This window comes from Hirundo rustica, chromosome 9 (genome assembly GCF_015227805.2).
Source record: "Hirundo rustica isolate bHirRus1 chromosome 9, bHirRus1.pri.v3, whole genome shotgun sequence".
NCBI classification, from domain to species: Eukaryota; Metazoa; Chordata; class Aves; order Passeriformes; family Hirundinidae; genus Hirundo; species Hirundo rustica.
The window spans coordinates 18,303,228-18,320,833 of NC_053458.1; the positions used below are offsets into that span (position 1 = coordinate 18,303,228).

Consider the following 17,606-nt stretch of genomic DNA (forward strand, 5'->3'; position numbering starts at 1 on the left):
AATGTTTTGATACTCTTACAAGTCAATCTACTTCTACAGGAAAAAGAAACCAGACTTCAGATTACGGTTCCACAAAAACCTGTAGACATTACAATTTTTAAAAGATTTTCTAGAAGGTAAGAGCAGTCTTTCAGATGTAAAACACTTATGAAACTTACTCCGCAGAGAATATCGACTTCTTTTCTTTATCTCAATCTGTAAACACAGTAGGTAAAGATGAAAACTGTCAATCTATTATAGTCAATCACCCATTGATCTCAATGGGGTAATGCAAGACTAAAGAGAGACAATAGCTTTTACAGATTAGTGAATTTGTAGATACCACCATTATTTGTTCAGTACATTATCATACTCAGCTCACATGGAGGGGACAGACTCGCCTCTCCCTTTTTGAACACTGCTTTACTGTACCATTTCTCTTTCACTCATGGCTCTGCAATGTAGAGTATTTCCAGATCTGTCTGCTACAATTCTCACTCTTCAGTTCAGACTCTGCTTCCAGTCTCTGTCGAGTAGATCCAGTGAGACGATCACTTACTAAACACATCCAAACACCACACGTACTATAAACTGATAACACATACACCTAAAGTAATCATTAGGCCTTACAGAGCCTCATCCTAGTGATATCAGAGTGGAAGGCAGCATACACATCTCCCAGTCATTCCTCACACTGCTTCAAATCTCCACAGCAGTCTAAAACAGAGATGACATTGGGATGGCTCCTATCATAAAATCTCTTTCCCATGGTCCATGGCCAAGTAATGTATCCAGAGGAAGTATTTTGATGACTTAATGCTAATACTGAAATTATGATATAAAACAAGGTGTTAGAAGAAGTGTGTATTCAAAACTCAGAGAATACAAAACTAAATCTCATTTTACTTCAAAGGAGACAAAGTCAGTTACCCAGGCAGACACCCAGTTATTGATCCACTCTCATCTGAAGATTTTGAATCAAATTATTAAATCTAGAAAAGTAAGAGCTCAAATATGCCCAAGGCAGGCAGATTCCTGGGGGTTCCTGACAGAAGTGTAATTTTTAACACAGCTTTTAGACTCACTGTAGTTATTCCCTCCCATCTGCTTACACTTGTGAAAAACAGAGGCTTTGGTATCCAAAAGAGAGATCTGAATGGGTACATAAAAAATACTCGTGGATACAATTTAAGAGGCCTTGCAGTCTAAACTGAACCCAGGCATCCTAGATGATACCCCCTTGAGCTGTTTCTAATCCATCTCAACACAAACAAGACTAGAATGATAACAGTTATCTTGAGAATTGCAATATACCTACTTGCATTGCCAAACAAATCAGAATCACCTCTCCTCAAATCACCCAAGAGATTTTAATTACAGGGTCAGGCTTGAAGATACAGAAGTAAGATTGGCTCTTCTCACCATTCCAAAACTTTTGAGGTATTTTAAAATATCCTACCTTCTAAATCTTACATTCAGCAGTATAACCTCTCATTCAGAGAATTAGCTTTTATTTTGACTGCTTGATCTTTTGTGTCATTCAGGAACGTGCTACTCCTTTTCCACGAATTCAACATGCAAGTATTGAAGCATTATTTTTGACTGCTGTTTCATCTTCAAAGGCAAGACTTGGGCTTTGAAGACTCAAAGTTAACTAAAGCTGACTTCTTCAACCCAGCTTGGATATTCAGGCTCCTAACACACACTAAATGAATGGACAGAGTAGGTAGGGGTATATGTAAAAAATTCTCAAAAAACCAGCCAAGATGCTAGCTGCTAAGACTTTAGTTGCTAAATATCTGACAGGGTCAGAGACAAATCAGAGTCATGCCTTTCTTTTACCAAAGGTTACCACTTTGCACTTGCTCATGAGGAAATTAAGCTCTACTTTTCCATCTGAAAATAGAAAAAAAATCAAAACTGTTTCACAGCAACCATTATCAGATCACCTATGTTCAAGCCCTAAGCTGTGAAAGTTCTAAATTCAGGCACTTACTCAAAAATCAGGAAGAGCAGGGATTTGAACTCACATATTTAACATGTGAAATACTTGGTAAACCTCTAGACTATTGGCTTTCGGTATCAGAGAGTTTCTAAGCCCCCTCTGTACATCTGGTTAACCTGTAAGGACTGAATCAGTGTGGGACAGGAAAAGTTTATTCGGAAACCTACTGCAGAGTTTAGTGTTGAGAAGCTCTTTTAAGGAAGTGCACTCCAAGTATTCTGGCAGCCTTTAGGTGCTCTTGGGCTTCAGGACAGTAAAGTGGCAACTCCTAAGCGACTTGACTAATTCCCCTCCACTGTCTCATAACTACCAGGTACTTTATCTGACCTGGGAATCTAAAATATATTCTCTCATATTCTCAGCCTCCTCAGTATAAAAACTGATTAAATCATCAGTCCATTTCTTTGAAAAATACTATATACTGTTCAATAAATTTGAAAGATAGATATATTCTGTTGAAGAGATGTGCAGCATTTCAAAAATCCCATTTCCAGAGAAAGAAGGTCCAAATGGATACGTCCAAGGACGCAAACTAGATGCTGTATTCAATAAACATATCTATTTCTGCTTAGAATGATATGAAGCACTATAGACACTGTTTTGGTGCTATATATGGTACATTACTCATTCTGAGAAGTAGTTAGCTGAGTATTTTACAAATGGAAGAAAATAGCTACTTGCACACACAGTTGTGATTCAAAGCCTTCATTTAAGCAATGACACCCATCCATCTGAAGCATGCAATGGTGCATGCTTTTTTCTAACAGTTCTTTACATACAATGAGAAAATTTAAATATACAACGTGTTTATAGCATATCAGGCGGTCTTTCTAGTACATCAGCCTGATGCTGATGTTGGACGAGCACCTGACAGCCCAGCAACCATTCCATCATTCATTAGTATATACCTCTGCAGCTTTCAGAAAGAGACAGATGATCTTCCCTTGGAGACCAGCACAGCTTGACTGTACTGATGGGTGCCCAGTTTGACCTCTAAATCTCTGGGGAGCATTTCACAACAAAAAAAGATTAAGAAGTGATTAACTGATTAAATATCTTGTCTCCTCAACAACACTACAGGAGGCATTTAAGGAATAAACCCCCTAACTTTTATATGTGTAAATTGCCCATAATAGTAAAAATGATAAAAAAGTATTTTGATAGACTTTTTAAATAAGTTTCTACTATTGGTAGCAATTTGTTTTTTTCTCTCAGCTGTTCACCTACTGACACAGGAAGTATTCAGACATTTTTATAATGCCATGAAATTTGACAAAATCACATTACCACCACTATTATTACAACCTCTCAAAAATTCAGTGTGTCCATGATCCAAACCTAGTAACAGAGTACAAGAAAGCCATGCAGGTTTTACATACTTCCATGTAAGAATCTTTTCGTTTTGAGGCACAGAAAAAGCATGCTTAGCCTGATCTGAATTGCTGCAGTGTTCTTGTTAAAAATCACCATCTGTCAGAGATTATCCTGTTTTACACAGAGAGAACATGCATTAATTATTAATCCTACTCCTCACAGAAATGTACTCACACAAGATCAGGACTATCCACGGTGTTACAGGAGTATTAGTGTTCTTAGTAGGTAGTCTCTGGATGAAACTCGGGATTGATCCATTGAGAACTTCCAGCAAATGAGCTGCTTCAGGGAAGTTCACTGGCCACATGGTAGGGCATCATCTCAAAAGAAGCAACATCTGAATTCCTAGGGCTTGAGTCTGTTTCCATGAGCCAACATAAATACAGCATACAATACAGATATTTCATTTACTAATGCATGCACTGTGGCTCTATGCTGTGCACACACTGAAGCTCATGTTCAAGTATAAGAATTTGGCCTCATTTAAAATTAAATGCAAGAGCAAGAGCTTTCTCAGTGTTGGCCAAAGTGCTCAGGACTTTGCTGAGTCTTCCATGTATGCTGAGGGAAGGAATTCCTAGCTGTAAAGCGGCACACTGATGTGCCAGACCTGATTTATCTGCCATGAGAATCTGAAAATTGGCAAAATAGAAAGATAAAGCAAGCTTGTCACAGATCTTAGTGAAGGACAATGAAAAGGGTTCATTCTTCCCCAAGGAATTCCTTAATCACATGTAATTTCCTAGGGAAGGTGGTATAGATCACATTTTTGCTCTAATACAGTTTTATCTATTTCATATATTGCCTTCAGTTAAAACTTCATTACTGCTGAGCTTGTTGCCTTGGTCAGAGGTGAACTGACCAGGCAAATCATTTCATCATGAACTAACTTCTTGCAGGTTTTAGTACTTCAATTTGAAAAAAACAGTAAGAAAGACTACTGAGCAAAGTAATTGCAGGGCAGGGGGAGAGAGAAAGAAATAAAGAAATTTATATCATATAGAAGTGTCTGGTATGAGACGGCTCTTAGTACCAGGCTTTATTTGATGCAAAGGATGCCAGAACCTCTACCTCATAACAAAAAACAAAACTGAAAGTTGATTCTCCAAACAAGAAGTAAGACATGTCAGAACGTGAAGGACTCTTCTGGCTAAATAAAAAATATACTTATGTCCATAAATCTCAAAACTTTGATGCAGTTTTTAAGGTACATAGAAAATATACTAACGTCCATAAATCTCAAAACTTTGATGCAGTTTTTAAGGTACTTTAAAACATAAGTTACATTGTAACCTATGTTACCATGTCTGTACCTTTCTGAGCAAGGAAGAGGTTAAAAATCTTGCTTTCTGAAAACCAGAAAATTCTCCACTGAAAAGCTGCCTAAGCTGCCAAGGATGGAGGGATAGTACTCCAGTTGGAACTCATTACAGACAACATAGGAGAGCTGATCCAGCTTTTTATTTACTGTAGAGGCAGAAATGACATGAACATCTTTCTATGTAGACCTAGAAAAATATGTTGGCCCTGAAGCCAAGGATCAGAACATAATCAACCCTGCCAAAATGAAATAGGTTATTTGTTTTTTTAATTTAGTGAGATTTGGCACTGATTTATGTATTTTTCCCTGGAGGAACTATTTATATTCTTCAGAGCACAGATGATAATTGTTAATTTTCAGTGGCCCTGCATAAAGAAATAGCAGGTTTATTATTTTGAAACAAGAAGACCACAGTTTTCAATCTGGTAAAGAGCAACAATTTCAGTTGATCCATTTTGTCTTTTCCAGAAGGTGGAACTTTCAAGGAAAGCTTTTCAAGTAAGGACACGGCCAAGGTACTCTCAGTGTCAGCACCTGCGACAAGCAGGAAGAGAAATGCAAATTTCACATTAAAAGTTCACCTTCCATCAAATGAAACATACCTAAGGACTTCTCCCATTCTCACATGGTTCATCTTTTTCAGCACAAAGCAAAAAGTGGTGTCAGTGAGAACATAAAAACAACAGGTATCTTGTCCTGCGATGCCCTTCGATGCCCTTTTCCAGAGACACTCCTGAGAAAGGATTTTACTCACATTTACACACTACCATTCCAATACCACATCCACTTATCGGTACTTACAGTGCATACTATAGCTCAGGTTATATTTCCAGTTCAGATTCGGCTGCCTGTGTGTGACAGGGTCATGGGAACCTGTCAAAAGACCTTCCCAGGACTCTGCTTACAGACCTCACTTCAGAGGCTTAAACCATACAGCAGCTCTGAGCAGCTCACTCAACTGAGTGACTCAGTCATTACGTATGGTTTGACCCTTTGTAAACTTCCACATCCTAATCTGCTTCCCTGGCAGTCAGAGCTGGACCTCAGTTCTCAGGCTGCTTCTGGTGAGAACTTTGACCACTCATCAATCACACACAGAGTGAAGAAGAAAATATGAGTCTGGAAAGATACCACCTTTCCTACAGCTATTCCATAAGCAAAGGATGAAAGATTAAAGTACAGGACTTGGCTCTGTCCCCTTTGCTAGTCAAAGCAGAGGGAGCTACTAAAAAGTAACCTGGAGACAAAACAAGAATTTTAAAAAATGGAACAAAAGAGGATAAAATTACCTGCATAACACCAAAAAAAGCCCACTCCTGTCTCCCTATTAGGATATCTGTAACTGGTCATCATGGATGAGGGGGAAGAAATCCACCAAAATAACCAGCTGAGAACATCTTGCTTGAAAACGTGGGAAGAGTTCTAAACTTCCCTGCTGTTTTAAAACAACATCTATCTCAACAAGCAGCACAGAACTACCATTATTAGTCCAGTAAAGCTAAGAAACCATAAATAAATGACACCAAAAGCAATAAAATAATTGACGCTACCTATTTTGCAAGAAAATTATTCTTGGTTTTTGCTCTATGGCTTGCTGGAGATTTTTACGCAAGGAGTTGTGGTAGTAGGTCGTAGTAACATTTTACCAAAAGAGTCCATCATATAGTTCAAAATTACACTCTAAAAAACCAAAAACACCTCAACAACTTTATTTTATCTACTTAAATTAAAAATCCTGTCAATACATAACACTTATCCTAAACAGTGTCTGGGTCATCAGGTACACAAAATGCAACACTGGATTTTTCTGATGAACTTCTACTGGGACAATGGGCACTGCTGGTGGCTCTAAACTCTATGGCTTGCTTTCACAAGGCTGACTTCTAGCAAAGCATCCAAGGATTGCACTAGATCTCCCAGAAATTCTTGCTAAGCCCAAGCTGTTTCTTTCAAATGTAACTTATATGGCTTAAAGACTACCACACCTCGGCCATAACACGGTATCAAATACTGACTTAGCTCTTCAATGCAGAGAATTGAAAAAACTGAATGGGGGACAGAGAGAAAAATTTGAAACAATCAGATTTTTCAGAGTATTCTCACAAAGCCTTGCTAATATCCATATTAATTAGTGACCTCCTCATACTGCAATAAATATACTTGTCAGCAAACCACTAAAAAGAGCAACAACCAAATGATAAACAGGAGTCTTTCCACAAAGCCAGTCCATTAATTACCACATGCTTTTCCACCATTATTCATCACATGGATAATAAATGAGCCATAACATAAGGTTTATTTATCTTGTGATTACTTCCCCCTAGATCATCAGCTGCAGAGGTTTTACGGTACTGCTATATTCCATCAGTGCAAAACTTGAGCAGATTGTGTTGACCCAACGAAAAAAACTTCAGAACAAGAAAAAAACAGAACACTGTTTTTCTATAGAAAAACTTACAACTATCAAACTACTGAAAAATACCCCAGCTATTGCAGCTCAAATTTTGGTGATACAGTACAGACAGACATTTTAGAAATGCTCACGGACACAGCTCCTTCAGAATATTGTTCATCTTTATTCCTTCACAGAAACAGGCACATCAAGCTGTTCTGTATTTCTGTTCATGCAGTGAAACAAGGACTGAGGAAAAACATTCCTTTTTTAAGCTACTTGCAATTTAAAACAATACTTTAAAATTAATTAAAAACCATTCTTTTCCAAAAGAGTATCTGGAAAGTCAAAACTAAAATGAGAAAATGCTTTCTTCAATTTCATTTTTTTATATACTCTAAAATATAAACTAAGACATTAAAATGGGGGGAAAAATCAGAGGGTATCATTCCATTAGGATTATTTGTCAATGAAGTTTCATTAAACTCTAAAAAAGAAAGAAAACTTGTCATCACAGTTTTGTCCTTCAGGGAAATTTATCTTGGTCTCAATTTTTATAATAGTGAGTTATCTTACACATATAGATTTTCTCTTGGTTATGGACTTACTTAATCAAGTTTCATTTGCTCATTCTTTTCATGCAATAGTAGCTGGGATGTTTTTCTAAATGGCATGTCTCAAAGATATTCTTTCTTTAATATGTAAACATTAAGACCTCTTGAATTCTCACCAATTTTGAAAATCTGATCATTAGCCACTTATCTAGAAAAAAATTTTGAAAGGGTCTTACGGTAATCTATCCATATATAATGCAAGTTGCACATCCAAGCTCTCTGCAGGAATTTTTGAAAATCTCAGCCTACATGCAGAAAAATTAAACCAAAACTACTTCAGGGATCTTACCTTTCTGATGCCTTACTGCCCCCAAAGCATGCTTACTTCTTCCTGGTTCTAAGCAAGCACTACAAGGAGCACCTGTGCCAACTTCACCACACAATCTGACCTGGTCTTCTGCCATCATTAAGCCTCAGCAGCTGTTTTGTTTTAACCAGGGTCCAATGTCCAGGGCCACGGACACATTCACTCCATATTATATACTGGAAACAGCGTCTTAAGCTTGCTCCACAGTTTTTTTTCCTACTGTTAATAAGAATAAATGTAATCAAACATCTCTTTGCCTGTCCCTTTTACCAAACCAAAATGGCAAAGAAACCTGAAAATGTCCCATAACAGAAGTAACTAATTTAAAGCTCCATTTTTGAAGGAAGGCTCTGACTTTGATTCTGGAAGTAATGCAAGAGTAACAGTGTGGTTATTATTTTATTACATTATCACATATTTGCAGACCTGATTCCAGGTGATAATGGAAAGACTGCAATGGATTTTGGTTTTCAGTCTCTTAAGTATTGCTTTTCTCTATTTCACCTTTTTTTTTTTTTTTTTTTTTTTTTTTTTTTTTTTTTTAAGATATAACCATATTTAGCTTTTAATTCAAAGCAGAGCTCTAGTTTATAGCACATAAAGATGTCTCTGAAGCACAAAGTACTGAATCAGAGAAAGGAAAGCACATCCCATCCTACAGTGTGACATGAGTTATTTGCATAGTTGCCACAAAAGTAATAATTACACTGTAACTCAATAGGAACAATGGTAATTTCACAGTAGCTCATGTTGTTGTTATCACCCTATATCCTGATAACTGTGAAATTAATTTGTGGCACCACTGTATGTGTCAGCTTTAAGCTGTTCCCTAGGTAACATTATGCTACCATAGAGAAGGAATGCTTGGCAGTAAAATGGGTAGCAGCAGATTGATTATACCAGAAGAATCTTCCCTCTACATACAAATAACTTGGCAATCAGAGACAATTATTAGAAAAAAATCCTCCCACTGTTTTTTTTTTCTTTCTTTTTTTTTTTTTTTTAATATTTAAAAAAAAAAAATAAAATAATTAAAGGCAATAACTGACTGTTCCCTATCTACTGGAGGAAAGGTAAAATAAAATCAGCAAACTACCAGACTATATTTAGTGCCACTGACCACTGCAGCCAAGATGCAGTATAAAAAAGCTGAAAGTTTCCTTTCTCTTCTTGTAGTAATTTCCACAGTTAACCACCAAACTATAATTTTAAATAAAAAAGCAAATAAAGCACTAAGACTTATTTAAGACAGCAACAACAGTGTAAGTTATGCTTTCAGAAATAATGCTCACTTCATCTGAGTGGTACAGTCCTTTCACCTCTGAACACTCAAAATTATTCTGTGCTACTACTGTCAGAAAGGAGTTCCACACTAAATATAAAAGACAACACTGCCACACAATGCACAGAAATAATTACAAATTTACTGGTGAAAATTCAGTGCAGCAATAATTGAAGGTCTGGAAAGCATTAAATTATGGAATTTAACAAGGGAATTAATGAGTGATTCATAACAATAAACAAAACATCAAGTTTAAAATTTCCAGTCGTTCTGCTTTGTACAGCAGAGGCTTTGGATTAAAGAAAGATGCTATTTATTTTCATAGAACTTGGATTTCTTTTTTTATTTCTAATTAAGGCCTGCTTGTAGCATTAGAAATGCATACTGTAATGACTTGTTCTCTCACTGTATATTTGTTTGTCTGCAAGGAAATAGATGAAAAAAGATCACAGCATGTTACAAACACTGACTCAGTGGTTCCACTGGAGTTTTGTTACTGAAAAAGCAGCACCATCTCAGTGTCAGCACTAGTCATCAAAGGAAAGCAAGGTGTTGAGCAGATACTCTGATCCAGGATATCCAGGGACAAGCATGTTTTGTCACTCTCTGGCTTTGATCTCTGACGGATCCTCTTCTTGTGATTGCTGTCCCCAAAACCCCTGCCAGGTGATGTTCAAATGTGGGGGATGGGGTTGGGTTTGTTGGGTTGGTTTTTTTTTTTTTTACAATCCAAAATAGACCTTTCAAAGCTCTGAAAGCAGCTGTATGAGCCTAAAACCAGCCTGGACAATCCCAAATGAGTATTCTTCATTAAATACTGGCACATACTATGCTAAATTATGTCACTACTGAGAGGAAAATTTTGACCACCCCATACTTAATTATTCAGTCAGAAAGGCACTCCAATCATTATCACTATTGACCCAGGAATTCATCCTATATCCTTTGCCAAATCAGCATGTACCCTTGTCCACTCAACATGCTCTTCTTTCACTCCCCACTGTGTGAGGCAATTCTCATGCACAAGGACCCTTAAACACTGACAACACACACAACACACATTTGTAGTCAGCAAGCTCACCATATTAACCGCATGGAGAATTTGCTGCTGCTCTCAATGCTAGTAGGAATTACTATGGGATATCAGTAGTGATTAATCCCCAATTTCAGTCCCGTTAATAACTGTCTGCAGCTTGCTTTGCTGGACCTCTGCAGGGTGTTGATGCTCAGCTAGCTCAGTAGTAGGGTTTTTTTCTTCCCCCAACCTGATACTACTTCTGCCTGCAGGAGCGTGGGCCAAGGCTGATGGTTGGCTGATTTAACCTCTGTGCATCTCCTTTGTTCTTTATTTTCTGGTACACACTCTTCACACGCCAGTGTTTCCACAACTCCCACCAGCTGGAACAAACACACCCTCTGGAACAACAAATACTGCCAATGACAACCAACCTTCCATTTGCTGGATCAACGCTGCCAAAGGCATTCAGAAATACTTCAAGACAGGTGTATGTATGTATGTATCTAAAGACCTTTGGAAAGTTTTAAACACCTGTTGTATTGTATGCCCAAACTTACTACCACAGAGAAAATGTCTGTGAGCAAGAGCTGTCAGATACCCTTCTAAGAATACTGACTGAAGACTGAAAAATGAGCAGAAATAAACCCAGGTGCAATAGAGCTGGTATTTTTACCTATGATGGTATTCAATAGCTTGTTTGGAACTAGCAGCTCTCTGAGCTTTCTGTGGTTCACAAAAAGAAAACTCAGTACTGTTTTTAGTATGCACTGACACCCTCTGTTTCAAGACTGCTAGTGAGGCTAAAGACTAACTCCTTAATTGTGAACTATTTCCTAATGCTCCACAAGTGGTGGCTGCTCCTCACCACATTTGAAACACGAAAAGATATGCCATGGATCTGTTTATTAAGCCACTGCCATGGTATTTTAAATATATATATTTTTTGCCGAGGACTGTTTAAAGCTCTAAAGAATATCAATGTATCTTTAAGATAGTTGCAATGGGCTGGCACCACAGTGCAACAGTGTTATTTACTGACTCAGGGAATGGCTTTAAAGCAATGTGAAAACTAGTCAAGAATGAGACCAACTGCAGAAATTCTAATTCCTATCCAACCCCTAGGTCTCTACAGCAAAATGACTACCAAATGAAATGCCTCAACATTTCTGGTTTCTCCCAGCTGCCAAATGGTTGATACATTATTACTTTCCACACTTCAAAAAGAAAGGAGACATTTTGTTGCTATCATGCATATATTGTCAGTTAAGATTTAGTTTTAGATACATTCTTCCTCAAAAAATAGGACATTTTTGAAGGAACAATGTACATAATTCGAGCTAATTAATGGAGTACTTCTTTCTGATTTCAGAAGATATAGCAGGATTTTTTTTAAATTGTGTACATGATCTCTAACCAGACAGAAATTGCATTTGATTACTAGAACTACAATGCTGCAAATGTAGCACCTACAGAGAAACTTTTTCAAATATCTCTAGAATATCATAATATCTCAAAATAAAAATGTAAAATCCTTGCAATGAAACGACATCAAATACATCTCACAAGACAATTGTCGCATACATTCAGCCAGAGTTATTAGCTGGCACGCAAAGTCTTGGAATAATTTCCATTGCGCCTCCATCCAACTGTAAGCTTGACGCATTACCTTGGAAGAATGCCATGTTTCCCGCTGTGCTAAACTTACTGAAACAAATAGGAAAGCAGCATTGCTGTGTTACATCCCTGCTCTACTATTGTGTAATTGGCCCACACTACAGGAACAGCACTTTATATTACAAACATTGAGTTAACAGTATCAACTTGTGGCTTTGTGCTCCCAGCACAAAAGCAATGAATCCTTGTTTTACATCAAGAATTAAATGACTATGATAGAAAAGATAATATTAAGAGAAGTTGCATTTCAAGGCTCTGTTTTCAGTTTTTGTTTTAAAACAAAGAAAATTTTATGAATTATGACATTGTTATACTAGCAGGAGAAAGAAAAGTTAACAATGCCAATAGCAAAAGGATTACTCAGACCTTTCCAAATTAGAGGTAATGTCTTCATTCACCCAGTGCACCCAAATAAAATAAAGGAATAAAAATTGATCAAAGAAGCAGGGAGCTAGTTTTACACTTCCTGAAACAGATCTATTTCAACTAAGAAAAAGGGAGAAAAATTCATTCTGTATGGTCCCTGCTGGTTAAATGCCTTCCTGTAGCATAAAGGGAAATTCAGGGATCTCATCTGCAGTTGGGTGAAGAATGGGTCTCTCTCCTCTGAGATGTTAACCACCCTTTCTCATAACTCTGCCCACAGAAAGATTTGTGCCTAGAACATACCTGAAAACTACTGTGCCTATGAGCAGTGTGGCCCAGAAGCAGAGGGTTTCTACAACTAAACAGCTGGCATAAAGCCTGACATAACCCTTCCTGAGAAGGGATTATTTCAGCTTACTTCTAACCTGATCCTGCAGGCGTGAGCTACAGCCATGGACATGCACGTCCCTGCAGCCTGCCCATCACAGCTCCCTGTGCCAGCCATGCTAGGGACAGCATGGCAGTGCTCACCTGCCTCAATTTGCACTTGGAGCAGCAGCGCATCCCCCGGCCGGCACACACTGCCTTGCAGTCCCCGCACAGCTGGTACCCGTGTCTGGGAGGCGACACCGAGGAACCTTACAGGCAGGCCATGACTAAATGTGTGACTCCACACAGGAGCCATTTGGGCTCATCTAACTACCCAAAGAGAGAAGCCATGCCGCATGCTGCTAATTGTGCAGCTGCTCCTCAGTGCAGGCTGAACGATGCATTCAAGAAACATCTTCTGTTTAGGCTACTACAGCCACGTGGCCAGCGGTTCTCAACCATGCTTGCCACAGCTCTCTTTAGTGGAACACACTCGATGGACACAGAATCTCTCTTTAATAAATAACCATTCCCGTTTAAGTGTTTTTAAACAGTTCTGTATAGTTCTTTAATTCCAAGAAGAATAATTCCCACCCCAATTAAATATTTAATGTGAGAAGCCGCAATGGCATGCCCTTCAGGACAGAGAGGGTTAACAACACCAGCAGTTGCCATGCGAGCAAATTTGCAATGGGAAGGCTGAGGGGTGGATACTGTGAGGCACAGCGCAACATCTAACAGCCAGCCATGAGCCAAGCAAGGCACTGTAGCTCCCTGGGAATAGAAACTGTTCTACACGTGCTCAAGTGCATTTTCTCTTCATTAGAAAAACACAGATAAGCAGGAAGAGGTGCTAGAAAAGCCACTTTTTGCTCAAACAGGAAGATATATCAGGTAGGATAAAAAGAAAATTTTTTTTTTTTTTTTTTTCTATTTTAAAACACTCCTCAAAGAGTGTTTTCTTGTCTTTACGGTAATATTGTCAGATAACAATTTTAAATTCTTTTTCTTCATTTGATACATTAATTGCAAAGGAAATGCTTCGTTAATAATGATTAATGACTACAAATGAGGAAAAATCTTCAGTAGGCAAAACAGCAGTAAGAGAAGTATTTGTGGCAATAATCAGTACCGTTAAATACTCCTATTTGATAGTAGTAATAAAAGTAATAGTCCTTACAAAGACAGCAGCCATAATTACTTTATTAAATTTTAAAAGTACTATATATAGTAATAGTAAAGGCTAATTTTAAGGGGACAATAACAGAAATATTAAATACTATTAAAAATAGCAGTTTAAAAGTAGTCATACTATTTTAAAATAACTTACTTGTTTTCAAATATTATTGTATTGTAATGGTATCAGATTATAAATCAAGGGTTTTTTAAGTATTCTGATGGAAATCACATTATAATTGTTTCTATGCCTTTCCATTAACAGACCAATTATTAAAATTCATTTGAATGGGTACATAAGATATGGTGATATTTAGAACAGTTCAGGGCTTATTCTACAGAAGAGACTTTCTTTTGTTCTTTCTGGGGACAAAAAAACAACAACAACAAAAAAACCCCACAAACAAACAAAAACAACAAAAAAAAACCAAAACAAAACCCTAAAAAACCCAACAAAACCATACAAACTGAAGCCTTCTGCAAATGTCTGCTCCACAAAGAACCTTGTCACTGCCAATACTCTGTGCACCTGACAAAGCACACCCTAGACAAGCAGTCCCGGGCATTCAAGATGGCAGGAGACATCACTCAAGAATAGTTTGCTCCTTTATTCTCTGTTACATCTCTTATATTTGTCTCACTCTGTAAGCAGTATCTTTGTACGAATTGTTCCCTGAGATCCTAACCTTCCTCAGTCCTAGAGATGCCTAGAGATTTTGTAGCCTTGCCTTAGGTGCTAGCGGTGAAAGCCTCTGGGTGGTGTCCTGAAAAACCTCAAGTGGTCTAGGGCTTAAATGGCTGCCCATTAACCTTTCAACATCAAGCTCCAATGAAATAGATTCCTATGTAAAGTATCTTTACTCTTCAGAAATAAGGATGGAAAACTCTGTTAAATTTTCTAGCAGATCAGCTAAATGTATGGTACTGATTTCAGTATATCTTAACAACTGTCTTACTGAAAAAAGTCCAATACACTTTACAGACTTACTTGCAATAAACAGGTTGATTCTATTAGAACATTAAATTTAGATAATCTTTTCTTGGTCTCCCAAACAGCCTCAAGTAAATAAACAGGGTTTAAATTCAGAAGTCTACAGGGGACGGCCAGATTAATTAATTAGGGCACAGCTGGACCCACAGTTTACTCCCTGAAACACCCTCACCCCCACACACAAAACATTTCTAGTAAAATGGATGTTTGCTCCTACATCCAAAAACCACAATAGCCAGTGTAGTATAAAGCTAAAACATCCCTGTGTTATCAACACTGTTTTCAGCACAAATCCAAAACATGACCCCAGAGCAGCTACTGTGAAGAAAGCTCACTGTATACCACCCAAATCAGCACATCAACATAATCAGAAAATATAATGATTACCTGGCAACAATGAACATACAATGGAAAGACACACTACTTAACGCAATTTTGAATGAAGATTGTATTTTTTCCTCAAACCCTTAGCTTCGCTTTATGTCCTGAACTCCAAAGAGAATGTACTCAAAGATACCCATGGCAACAGAAAGTCCAAGGACAACACAAAGAGGAAAAAGACTACACTTTTTCAGGCTTTTGAGAACTACAGTAAATGTCTGAAAGGAAGTAAGTACAGATATATGTAAAATAGCATTTGTAAAGACAGACTGATTTCTGTAGACAAAACAGTAGGAAATGTCCTTTGTTAAATACATGTGGAATGTTGTACTCTCAACAGGCTGGCTACAGATTAAACTAATGACTTCTAAATAAAACCGCATGAGCTTCAACATATTCCACTAAAACATCCGACTTCTTTGCCAAAACTGTCCCAAAGCCCTGCAACATAAAATCAAGCATAATCCACAAAAAGCCATGGCTTATGGCAAAACAACCAGCAAATTTTCTTCACTCATATCTGTACTTTTTCTAAAATTTATGTTTCACGAACCAAATCATTTTTTGACGTGTATAGGCTGGTAGTCCATACACTGTCTCTCTGGTGATCCAGAGCACTTTTTCCTGAATGCCAAGGTAGCAAAGAACACATTTCAGAAATGTTTTCATACTTTGCATTTTAAAAAGCAACAAAGAGGGAACACATGGAGTGAACTCCAAAATCTGTAGTGCAATTTTCTACTCTGTTTGCACATGAGTGGCTGTTAGTCACTGAAAGGTACAGTGCTGCACCCCTGCACGCCACCTTTGGAGTCTTTGTGGAAAGCCATCTGTCACAGTGGTTTTCAAAATCTCTTTCACCACCAACATCAGACAACATCTCCTGCAGTTTGATAAAAACCAAATTTTGACTGTAATCCAATTCTTTTCTTTAAATCATAAAACTAAATGGTTCAAAACCAAAACCTAGCTCTCCTCACCAGAAGTGACAAAAAGTAGGGGTTTTTTTTTTTCTCCTCTCCCCTTTGAATTATTTCTTGAGAATGTGACACACAAATACAAAAATTATGTTTTTACAATATTCAGAACAGACCCAAAGCATATATTGGTCACAGTAATACATATTAAAGAGTACATGAGAAACACAAGATTTTATCAAAAATGTTCACGTAAGATGTTGCCTAAAGCACATTTCAGTATATCAACAAAAGCAGCAATTATCATGCAGTTTCCAAATCTACAAATATTATTTATTTTGCTATTTTACTATATTGCTTGCTATTTTGCTCACAATGCTTTTGTTCCATATCCATGTAAGGGTTATATGCACTACAAAGCATAATTCAAACCTCTGATGTAAAGTAATTGCAATTCTACATCACTGATTGGAATAGCAAAAAAAAAAAAAAAATTCAATATCCTTTCATATTTGCCATTCAGAAACATCATCAATACAGTATTTTAGGTCAGTAAAAGTTGTATTTGTCAGCTTATCCTGGCTAGGTGACTAAAGGAACAGTCAAAAGAAAACAATCTAACTTATCTTGATCTCCTCCCTTTTAACATCTAAATAAACCAGCCTATCACTGGACCAAAAAAAAAAAAAAATTATATATATATATATATATATATATATATATATAACACCCATAAATTAAAAATGAGAAATTATATACAGTATTTTGAACAAGGTATGTGTAGTGATCAGCTGACAAACTTGGAAACTAACTTCACTTTTTAAATTTCTGGGGAAAGTATGAAGCTGATACTCAACAGAACAGTCTATATCACAAGCACAAGACAAGAAGGCACTTTATAATTTTTTTGATTTATACTTGAAAAATATATATAAAGCAATGCAGTTACATTCTTTAATGCAGAAGTTAAGCATTATCACTAGTTTCACAAAATTTTCAGTGAGTTATACCTGACACTTGAAAAAATGGACTTAACACGTATTAGAACCTTCTTTTTCTTTTTAATTGAAATATGAAGTTCATTAATTCTCCATAGAAATTACAAAGACAATGCAAGTTCTAATAACTATCACAAAAATAATTACATTAATGTCATGAATTCCTATACACGCTTGGTGTTACAGCTCTGCGGCACCTGTCTGTGGACAGAAATTATTCCATCGTGGCCAGATCTGAACAATTCATCCCAGGCTCTCAAAGGGTGGCTAGTGGGTGACTCAGAAGTTAGTTAGCCAACAAAGAGCACGGTTAAATTGCACGGGCACAGCTTAACAGTGCCTTGTTAATGCCACTAAACAGCTTCTAGCACATAAGCAGCTTGGTCAGTCATAGCTACCCTTATCCAGGGCAGCCTTGCACCAGGAAGGCATATGGCTAACG

The 17,606-nt window shown here is 37.3% G+C and overlaps 1 protein-coding gene across 7 annotated transcripts in view; it reads right to left on the minus strand.

Annotated features, from left to right (window-relative positions):
- DPYD (dihydropyrimidine dehydrogenase) overlaps positions 1–17,606 on the minus strand; it is a 350,974-nt gene that overhangs the window by 267,170 nt on the left and 66,198 nt on the right. The window contains exon 1 of one of the 7 annotated variants that reach the window (XM_040073310.1): positions 7,975–8,086. The exons of 5 other annotated variants lie outside the window; for them this stretch is intronic. Coding sequence is in view for 1 of the 2 variants with exons in the window: in XM_040073308.1 (XP_039929242.1) it covers positions 7,862–7,875 (14 nt within the window). In the remaining variant the exon portion in view is untranslated. One more of the 7 variants, XM_040073308.1, reaches the window with a different exon arrangement.